The sequence below is a fragment of the Chanodichthys erythropterus genome, chromosome 16 (assembly GCF_024489055.1).
Source record: "Chanodichthys erythropterus isolate Z2021 chromosome 16, ASM2448905v1, whole genome shotgun sequence".
NCBI classification, from domain to species: Eukaryota; Metazoa; Chordata; class Actinopteri; order Cypriniformes; family Xenocyprididae; genus Chanodichthys; species Chanodichthys erythropterus.
In genome coordinates, this window is record NC_090236.1 from 20460901 (window position 1) to 20472092 (window position 11192).

General features: G+C 35.0%; 1 protein-coding gene across 1 annotated transcript; it reads right to left on the minus strand.

Moving 5' to 3' along the window:
• Positions 1-10: 10 nt before the first annotated feature.
• Positions 11-4453, minus strand: insl5b (insulin-like 5b). Its single transcript, XM_067362368.1, has 2 exons — positions 2057-4453; positions 11-598 (listed from the first exon to the last, which is right to left on the minus strand). Exons 1-2 carry the CDS (start codon positions 2220-2222, stop codon positions 468-470), a joined length of 297 nt encoding a protein of 98 aa, XP_067218469.1. The 5' UTR covers positions 2223-4453; the 3' UTR covers positions 11-467.
• Between the last annotated feature and the right edge of the window lie 6739 nt (positions 4454-11192).

An 11192-nucleotide genomic window follows, 5' to 3' on the forward strand; every position in this document is an offset into this window, starting at 1 on the left:
ATGCTTTTATTATTAATTTTACAGTTGGTTTCTCCTTGGATATACTGCATAAAATACAATATTGGGTATACATGAATATTAATAATAAATTATAATCTAGAATTCGTGTTTCTATATTTTTATCCTTTTTAACAACATTTTTAAAAACAGTGTCATAACCATTTAAAACACCTACAAAAAAGCATCATGTGGGGCATGTACTAGCTATATGAATGTACTCGCACAATACCCAATGCAGGCCTATATTTCAGTGCAATCTAACAGCACTTATATACAAACTAATATACTTCAACTAATACTTCAAAATACTTTTTTGCATTTGAAGAGTTTCTTGGAAAACAACATCTGAACGTTTCTGAAATGTTGAGAGTTTGAGAGTTTTTTTTATGTAGGCTAATTCAAGTCCTCAGAAAAAGAATAGTTTAAAGGCATTTTGGACAGAGAGGTTGATGAAGTTTCGGTGTTTCTCAGCACATGCGGACAAGATCGCTTTTTCTGCAGCCCACTTTACAGCACGTGGAGGGCAGCGTTTCGTATGTGTCTCTTCTTACTCGATCCATTTCTGCAGAGGTCTCCACATCAGTCTCGATTTCATAACCTGTGTAAAATCATAGTCATGTAATGTAAATGATGCTGGTTTCTTCCATAGTTGCTGTATGAGTTAACGAGTTGTCAGAAAGTTACTTCAGAACGCAAAATTCATATAAACAGCAGGTGGCACACAAGAGCTGAATTTGGAAAAGCATATGACTCCTCCAGCCCTATATCTGCAATGGTTTTATATGACAAGTGTATGCCAGCATGCTGTTGCTGTTCCCAAATTCATCCAAGATTTATAATTATGCTTTAATTTGACTGGCATAAATGTATAGTTTCAGTGGCTCTTGTGAGTTCCTAAAGGTGAAATCTAAATTTACTAGAGAATGCAAAGTAACTGTAATCCATAGAATTTTAATTAAATTAAATTCCAGATGATTTATAATTTTATCAACTGAATGAATTTTAATAAATTCATTCATACAAATATTTTTATAAAATTAGAAATAATAATTAAAATAATTATATTTTTATTTTTATATATATATTTATTATATATATATATATATATATATATATATATATATATATATATATATATATATAAATCTTTATCAAATAACCTGTTCTTCATTTGTGCAGTTCATTACATTATATTGTTTATGTTAAATTATATTATATTTTATTATATTATATTATATTATCTATAAAAAGTAGTACCACTTTAACTAATTTACAAACAAGTTTTAACATATAATACATTTTATAATTTATATTTATTTATATAAATTATATATATAACATTTTTATATTTTGATCATTATTATTAAAATCATATTTTTTTTATTATCATTATTATAATGAATAGAGAATGCAAAGTAACTGTAATCCATAAAATTTTAAGTAAATTCAATTCCAGATGATTTATCAACTGAATGAATTTTAATAAATTCATTCATACAAATATTTTTATAAAATTAGAAATAATAATAAAATAAATGTTATATATATTTGCAGTTCATTACATTATATTGTTTGTTTTATTGTATTATTTTATATTATCTAAAAAAAATGTAGTACTAATTTACAGACAAGTTTTAACATATAATACATTTTATAATTTATATATATTTATATAAATTATATATATAACATTTTTATATTTTGATCATTATTATTAAAATCATAATTATTATCATCATTATTATTAAAATCATAATCTTTATCAAATAACCTGTTCTTCATTTGTGCAGTTCATTACATTATATTGTTTATGTTAAATTATATTATATTTTATTATATTATATTATATTATCTATAAAAAGTAGTACCACTTTAACTAATTTACTGTAAAAAGCCAGGCCACTTTTCATATAACATATATTTTATACAGTAACTAAAAGTTGTTGTTACAGTAATAATTGAATATGTAACAGTTGGACTTTAAATGGATAGTTATGTTCTGACCTCACATACACTGTGAGGATGACTGCTAAGCAAAGACAAAATATATACTGACCATTTACAGGGTCTTCAGATTGAACCCGCCTCCATCTGGAGCCCCCACACGTGTAGACGACAGCCCGAAAAAACTCACGGCCACAGAGTCTCAGAGCTTTCTGGGCCTGGGCCGAATCTGCCCACACAGCAAACACCAACAGCACTGCCAGTAGCACGACCTTCATAGCTGGAAATATGTGTGAAAGCTGTGTCTTCCGCTGAGGTTATGGATGTCTTTTGTTAGCTCGTGTTTTCTGACTTCAGAATGTCTTCATTTATATACTACGCAAACCATGATTTATGTCTTATTGACGCACTTCTGTTCCGTGACCTTTTAAATGAGGCAAAATGACCCACAAAGCAGAGACTTCCATTTGACAAAATGGGTTTGTTGGTTTTAAATAAGTAGATGGTGTACAAATGGTGTATCAAAATACAGCCAATTTAACAAAGTGGCGTGAGGTCTTTGTTTTATTTGCTAGAGCAAAGTGCTCTTTAATGACATTTTAGAGATCCGTGTCCATAAAACTGAATATTGCATATTCGAGCATGTGTCACACCAGCATTATGGTGTGACACCAGGATAATGACAGCACTTACTTCCTCCCAAACCTTGTTAATTTGACCTAAAAGGCTGAGCACCATAATGAGCAGATTTATTTCTGGCTAGCAAACACTCGGTTGCCAAGTGCTTCCACTTAAACATCACAGTTTACGGGATAAAATGCCATTCTGTAGTATTTGGCACAGGCTTTCACATTTAGATTTAATTGCAGTCATTCCTAAAGGAGACTTCTATGAGTCATCACATGATACACCTAATTCTTATTTATTTTGCGTCATTTGTTTTGTAACTGCCAATTCATTTTTTGACATTGTTCATAAAGCAGCAGCAACTTGATTGACAGTGTTCAGTCTGCCACTGAAATGAATGCAAATGCAATGTTTTTGTGAACATGCCTCTGTAATGTTTTCTCCTTATGATGTTTTTAAAAGCTTGTATTTGTTGTTTTTGTCGACCTAGGCAGGGCATGGAAGCAAAAGGGAACTATAAAATCTTATCTGTGATGTTAATAGTCATATCATATGAAGTTGTAAAATCTCTAACCACTATCACCCCTAGTCATTCTGGTATTGAACACCAGCACTTTGCTTACCAGTTCAGATCTTCAAATGGACCCTGCTGAAAAATCCAGCATAAACCATGTATGAATTCAAAGCTGGTTTATGCTCGTATAGTACTGGTTAGTGCTGATATAGTGTTGGTCAGTGCTAGTATAGTGCTGGTCAAGCAGGTTCACCAGCATGGTTTTACGGGGTTGAGTGTGAGTAGGCCAGTTTTCTGTATGCAAGCAGTGTTTTAGGAGGAAAAGCATTGTTTTTGCTTGTATATTTCAATATTTAACACATTAATGATGTAAAGGGAAACAATATAAGATTAAAACATGATTTATTGTAATATATGATTATAAATTTGTAAATTATTTTGCTCCATTTGTTGAAAGTAACTAAAAATAGTATAAAAAAGCCAAATAAAAGCATAATCATACACAGTTTGTTTAACAGGAGTTATGAGAAGAGCTCTCTCGATGGTACAGTTAATAACAACTTGATCATGAAAGTTCAAAATTAAACGGTGCTATTTTTAAAGACTTTCATGTTTATTTGGAAACTCGCAAGTCAAAATCCAGCTGTTAGTCACTGATTCGAAAAAAGTGTATATAGTAAAAGGAGTCATTGCAGTCAGGAGCATGAAAAAGTGATAGCATGCACTTTCAACAATTGCTCAAAGTAAATGGCCAAGTGCCTAACTGAAGAGAACACCGATTACCATAATGGGGACTTCAAACAGACTTTGTACAAGCACCATAAGTAAGAAATAAAGTGAAAATGGTGATGCTATTTTTGGAGTTGTTTAAGCATCCTCTGGTGAGATATGACTGATTTCATCTAAGGCTGTGTGGCTGTGAGTCTGTTCTCTTTTTTTCTGTTGTTGTTCCTCTTTTCTTCAGTGATTCTGCTTGTTAACTGCAGGTGGCATTGCTAAAGGTCAATCATCAATTGTAGAGCAAATCTACTTTATTTCACTAACTGCAACACTACTTCAGTGTTACTTTTACTCTCTATAGATTGGGATCATATGAAAACTAAACAGCAGCGTTCATTTAACAGTGAGGATTTTACTGTGTACCAATAAGCAAGTACCTGCAATGTGCATTTTTCTTAAAGGTGCTCTAAGTGATGTCACATGTTTTTAGGCCAAAAAAATTTGTGTCACATATAGCAAACATCTCCTCACTATCCGCTAGCTGCCTGTCCCCTGAACAAACTGTAAAAAAAAAAATGCGGTCTCTGTAGTCGCCACAAGCTCCGAAAACGGCAATAAAAACTACCTGGTGCAGTCCACGAATCATAATAAACATGCTCCAGCCAATAACAGACAAGAATGATTTTAAATGCGCGTTCATGACTGTTTCAGGAAGCACGGAGGGGAGGGGGAGGGAGAGGGGGAGGAGGGAGGGTCTAGCTAGCCTCTGTTTTGTTTGACAACACTTTGAATGTCAACAGAAATTTACTCCACTCAGGATCACTTAGAGCACCTTTAATTAAATCATTTATTAAAATTAATTGGAAAATTGTCTTAGTCTATCTATGAACACACACTAAGAAACGTTAACACACACACAGGTTTCCTTGCTGGGATCATACCAGCACCCAAAAGACAACATTTGCTGGTCCACCAGCATCTCAAGCTGCTCCCAGCCTAAAAAGAAACATACCTTATGCTGGTCCAGCAGTACACCTGCTTCCCATACTGGGGACCAGTAAACCAACAGCCAGCATCCCATTCAGGTGTGCAAAACATACCTTATGCTGGTGACCAGCAATGCTGGATTTTTCTGCAGGGTAGTTTACCAGTAACCTGGTTGAGAACATTTATATTTTGTTCGCCCATTTTGAGAAAATTCGTTTTCTAAGTAGGAAAAAGGATTGATAAACAACAATACTGACATAGCTAAATTAAAAGTCTGAATTTATCATAACTAAATTTCCCCGATTCTTATCATTCAAAGATCATTCATTTGGTATGTTTGTTTGTTCGTATTTAAGTTCTAAAACCTCCATAGTAGGAAAAAAGAAAAACAGAAGCACATAAACTGACAGAAAGGCAAAAAAAAAAAAAAAGGTGAAAAAGTGAATTTTGGAAGTTAGTAAGTTGCTGCAAGAGGAAGGGGAAGATATTTCGATTAAATATTATGAGAGCACATGAATTTAAAAAATGATTTGCATGGATAAAACATTTATAACAAAAACTGAAATATTACATAAAAAAACAACTGTCAATTTTGATTTCATCATGACTTTAAATGAAATCAAATTTAATTTAATGCATATTCCTTTTGATCTTTGCACTGTAGTGACACTTCAAACAGAAGACAAACTGAACAGATCTGTTCAGGAATGAGGGTGGAAACATTAAGAAGCTCACGCAATCCAATAGTTGAAATTCCATCTCAACAGGTTCATAAGAGGGCATTGTGTAGCCTAGTTCTTCAGTTAAAACCTTCTTGTTCTTGTAAACATACTGGAGATTAGCAATATCAGAGGTTTAACTGATCAAGACTATTTATTTATTTATTTAAGTTTTTTTTTTTTTTTTTTTTTTGTCCATCAGGGGGCGCATTGAAAACAGGTTCCCGCTGTAGGTCAAGCTCTTGTTTTTGAACAGCACTGTCACTCTGCATTCCTAGAAAGCCACACTCCTGACTTAGCTGACAGTCTTGGCAGACACCTTTGCACATAAGGTGGGGTTTACTGTAACGTCCAACCTCTGAAAATACCCTGTATTCAGCCTGCTGTGTCTTGCCTCACCCATCTGAACATACAGGATTGTAAATGCCTGATGTGAGGAATCCAGTTTTGCGTGTTCTTAACATGTTTTCCTGTAACTATGTGATCTTAGCTGCAAAACAAAATAGAGCATTGATTGGCTATTTATCACCTTGTCAGTTTTACTGCTTTGTAATAAATCATTTTAAGTCAGTATTGGACATTCACTTTTTAAATAAAATGTTAAGTACAATGTCACCTTTGACTAACCTCAAGAAGATGATCTGATATGAGCTTATAGGCCTACTGGTGTCTTTCTGGAAGGGAAAGTAGTGATATATGGTGTAACAGGTCTATGACCAAACGCCCACCAATGATAAGCTGTTTACTCTAAGTATGGAAGTGTCAGAGCTAAAGATAGCTGAAGTGTGCACTTGCAGAAACAAGAAGTGCTGAGAGTAGCTACTGCTTTTGAGATTATGTTCGCTGCTGAAGGGCTGTAGATGCCTTGTGTTGATATTGCTTTATAAAAGCTTTCATGAATGAAACCTACCAACTAACATGATCACATAATATTATGCTTAGGGTCATACACTTAAAGGTGCGGTAAGGATTTCTGAGAAACTTTGTTGATATTTGAAATCACCAAAACAAACATGCATCTTGATAGCCCCGTCACCAAATTCACGAACACGCTATGCAACACGAGCACCTCTCCCTCACGAGTGTATACGCCCCTTACTGCTGATTGGCTACAAGTGTGTTTTGAGAAACGCTTTCAACAGTTCACCCAAAAAGTAAAATTTGATGTTTATCTGCTTACCCCCAGTGCATCCAAGATGTAGGTGTCTTTGTTTCTTAAGTAGAAAATAAATGATGATTTTTAACTGCAACCGCTGCCGTCTGTCAGTGGTATAATGCTCTGACAACGGCAGTGATGTCTCGCTCTCATTGAAGTATATGCGCGAGGCATCACTGCCGCTGTCAGAGTGCGATCAGACCAAACGAATCAAGTGATGAATGCCGTTGGACATAGTGGTGTATTAGAGGTAAAAAATGATATAAATACTGGTCAGTTTCTCACACAAACCGATCGTTTCGTGTCTTAAGACATCAATGTGTCGTCATGAGCTGCAGGGTTTCATTTGGACTTGTTTAAGCAAGTTTTATTTACTGTTATTGTAGAAGTTCCCATCCACTAGCATTATTTGACTGACAGACAGCAACAGTTGGAGTTAAAAATCATCATTTGTGTTCTACTGAAGAAACAAAGACACCTACATCTTGGATGCTCTGGGGGTAAGCAGATAAACATCAAATTTTCATTTTTGGGTGAACAATCCCTTTAAGATGAGGTGCTTACGGTACAAGTTCATTGTTTTGAGTATGTAATATATAGAACGAGGCATTCGATTATTGTCGGGGATTTGTCATGTCGCGTCGCACTGTGCCGCATCTAGTGTAGACAACATTGCTTATTATAATGGGTTCTTTTGTCTTTTGTCAAAACGTGCCGCTCACGTAAGCGTGTAGACATGGTGTAAAGCTTGGTTTATTGGCCCTGTCCCAAATGGTAGAAGAGGAAGAGTTGTTGTAGTAGAGTGTTGTTACCATGCCAAGTGTTGTCAATTCAACGCTGGGTTTACACAAAAGATTAACACGATGGCACATGCTAGTCGATGAGTTGAATCAACTCCACAGCAACTACATTAATTTATCCACTAACCATTGAGAAACGTCCAGATGCATTCTATAAGTTGTAACTTCTTCCTGAGTCTCTGCATCAGTGTCAGACTCCGGTTTGAACAATTAAGGCTGAAACTTTAACTGTCAATCGTCATTTTGGCTGGGTGAGATTCCCCAGCTTTGTTGTTGTTGAGCAACTGATGCGAGTTCTGTTAAAGCTCCACCCTCTTCTGGAAAGGGGGCCGGGAGCAGCAGCTCATTTGCATTTAAAGGGACACACACAAAAATTGTGGGGTATTTTGCTCACACCCAAATAGGGTCAAATTTGACAAGCTATAATAAATGATCTGTGGGGTATTTTGAGCTGAAACTTCACAGACACATTTTGGGGATGCCAGAGACTTATATTACATCTTGTAAAAGGGGCATCATAGGTCCCCTTTAATGAAAATAAAGGGTATATGTTTAATAAAAATGTTCTTTAAATTGAATGAAAATGTTTAATGAAATCAGAAAATATTTAGGAAATTGTTTAATTTAGTTTTATACATATGTTCTCATATTCATATATTTTGTTCTAATGTCACAAGTAATAATCTCAAGCTTTAATGGATTTGACACAATTCTTTGTATTGTGGGTTTGGTGAAGTGTATTAAAAACAAACATCATCACGTGTGTACCTTACTTCTTACTTCTGCTTCCTGATGGTTTAGAGGACAATTACTCTGAGTCGCCCCCTGTCGTTTTAAAGAATAGGCTAGTAGTACAATGGTAAGCGCGTCAAGTATTAATGCATCGTCCGTTTGGAGAGGTGCACTCATAGTCAGCAGAGACTCGCGGTGTGGAGCGAAAGTATAAGCAAGTGAAAGTATAAACAAGGCTTAAGAGTTTATATCTTTGATGAGCCATGCAGAGGTCTCTGACTCTAAGAGATGGTTCAAATGCAAACAAACATGTCATTATTGTGATATTGTATAAACACTGATATTGTATTGTATAAACAGCTAGTGAAAAAAAAATTTAATTGCAGCATCACAGATATAGATATACATCACAGATATAGAACCTATACATAAATACACACACAATAATCACCCCAACTGTTGTTCCAAAAGAGTTGTCTGAACAAACAGTTTCATATTGAACAATGTTGCCGATATGTTTACAAGCTCCCAGCATGCATTGCAACAAAAATCAATAATGCCGTTATAGGATTATTTGATTTTTTTTTTTTTTTTTGTCAGTTTTAGTATTTGTTGTGAAATGACTTGGCTATCAGCAAGTTAAGAGTCCTTTAAAAATCAAACAGCAGAAACAGAGAAACTCGTAAGGCACAGTTGCATATACAACCATCACTGAACTGTGAATGGGATCTCAGTGGTCCTTTGGTCACTGGCATATTCTTGTCTGTCATCAATCTTGGAATCAAATCCCAAACCTCTCAGGTGGCAACTAATATTTAACCTGACCGTCTGTCACTGCTGCAGCTCTTCAACATTATTTTATTTAAAAATAAATAACTGCTTTATTTCTTAAAGGTGCCCAAGAATGCTTTTTCACGAGATGTAATATAAGTCTAAGGTGTCCCCTGAATGTGTCTGTGAAGTTTCAGCTCAAAATACCCCATAGATTTTTTTAAATGAATTTTTTTAACTGCCTATTTTGGGGCATCATTAACTATACAATGATTTTGGCAGTGCGCCGCCCCTTTAATTCGCCTGCTCCCTGCCACACGAGCTCTCGACTATATTACAGTGCATTTACTAAGTTCACACAGCTAATATAACCCTCAAATGGATCTTTACAAGATGTTCGTCATGTATGCTGTATGCATGCTTCGAATTATGTGAGTAAAGTATTTATTTTGATGTTTACGTTTGATTCTGTATGAGTTTGAGGCTGTAGTCTGTGGCTAACGGCTAATGCTACACTGTTGGAGAGATTTATAAAGAATGAAGTTGTGTTTATGAATTATACAGACTGCAAGTGTTTAAAAATGAAAATAGCGACAGTCTTGTCTCCGTGAATACAGTAAGAAACGATGGTAACTTTAACCACATTTAACAGTACATTAGCAACATGCTAATGAAACATTTAGAAAGACAATTTACAAATATCACTAAAAATATCATGCTATCATGGATCATGTCAGTTATTATCGCTCCATCTGCCATTTTTCGCTGTTGTTCTTGCTTGCTTACCTTATCTGTGCACAGATCCAGACGTTAATACTGCCTTTCCTTGTCTAATGCCTTGAACATGAGCTGGCATATATGCAAATATTGGGGTCATACATATTAAAGATCCCGACTGTTACGTTACAGTCGGTGTTATGTTGAGATCCGCGTGTTTTCCGGAAGTCTTTTAAACAAATGAGATTTACATAAGAAGGAGGAAGCAATGGGATTTGAGACTCAATGTATGTCTTTTCCATGTACTGAACTCTTGTTATTCAACTATGCCAAGGTAAATTCAATTTTTGATTCTAGGGCACCTTTAAGAAGTGCCTGGAAGTACTTGATAATAATCTGAATAATATTCTGAATGATATCAGTTGGATTTGTGATGCAGCCTGGAATTAAAACATCATGTTCGTTCATCTGACCAAAGGAGAACTGGCCCCCAACTGACCCTGGTTTCTCCAAAGGGTTTTTTCTCAATTTCTGTCACCTGGAGTTTAGGTTCCTCCTTGCCACTGTCGCCTCTGGCTTACTTAGTTGGGACTTAAATTTGAAATCACCAAAACAAACTTAAATTCATCAATATTATGATTTTACTGCACTGACACTATCGGATAAGAATTAAACTGGGCTGGACGATGACATCACTGTTTTCTCCAGAGCTGCTTTATACTTTTTCCATAATTAATGAAACGTACACAGTTATTGAACCAAACTGAATCAACTGATTTCAATTGAATAATGATTGTTTACCATTGTCTTTCTAGAGCTGCTTTACAGCAGAATTGAACCGAATCATTATTTTCCTGTTGATCACTGTAAAGCTGCTTTGAAACAATCTGTATTGTATAAAGCACTATAGAATATGAGTATATATATTTATTTTCCACCAAGGTGGAAATGTTTCTTTGGCTCACCAACACATAAAATAGCTAAACAGATGATATTAAAAAACAATACAAAGAGAGAATAACATTACATAAAAATAAAAAATCCAGGTTATGCTACTATCATTCACCGACAGAATTAAGTTAGGAATAAAAGACCTCTTAAACACATTTCTATTTGCTAGAGGGACTCTATATCATCTTTCTGATTTCAAAGGATCGAATAAAGAGAGGATGTGAACTATCTGCAAGAATACTCCTTGCCTTCTTCTTTGCCTTTCAGCAAAGAGTTGTATTAAGGGCTTCTTTGTTCTGTCAACTATTTTACTTGCCATCGACACAATTTTAGACATTTTTGTTATTGGATCTGCAGTGATCATACCAGGCAAGAAGGTGAAAAGTTAATACACTCTTAATAATGGATTTGTACACAAGTTCTAAAATATGTTGACTGACACCAAGGCCACTGAGTTGTCTAAGAAGAAAGAGTTGCTGAAAGCATCTTTTGAAGATGTTCTCTGAATTCTCAGTGAAGCTCACCTGGGAGGCCAGAACTGTACCAAGATATTT

Excerpts from the sequence above, each read along its gene's own strand:
- insl5b (XM_067362368.1), bottom strand. The coding sequence starts at position 2,222 with ATGAAGGTCGTGCTACTGGCAGTGCTGTTGGTGTTTGCTGTGTGGGCA. Across the intron at positions 599-2,056 it reads ATCTGAAGACCCTGTAAATG|GTTATGAAATCGAGACTGAT; the intron begins GTCAGTATATAT and ends GATTTTACACAG.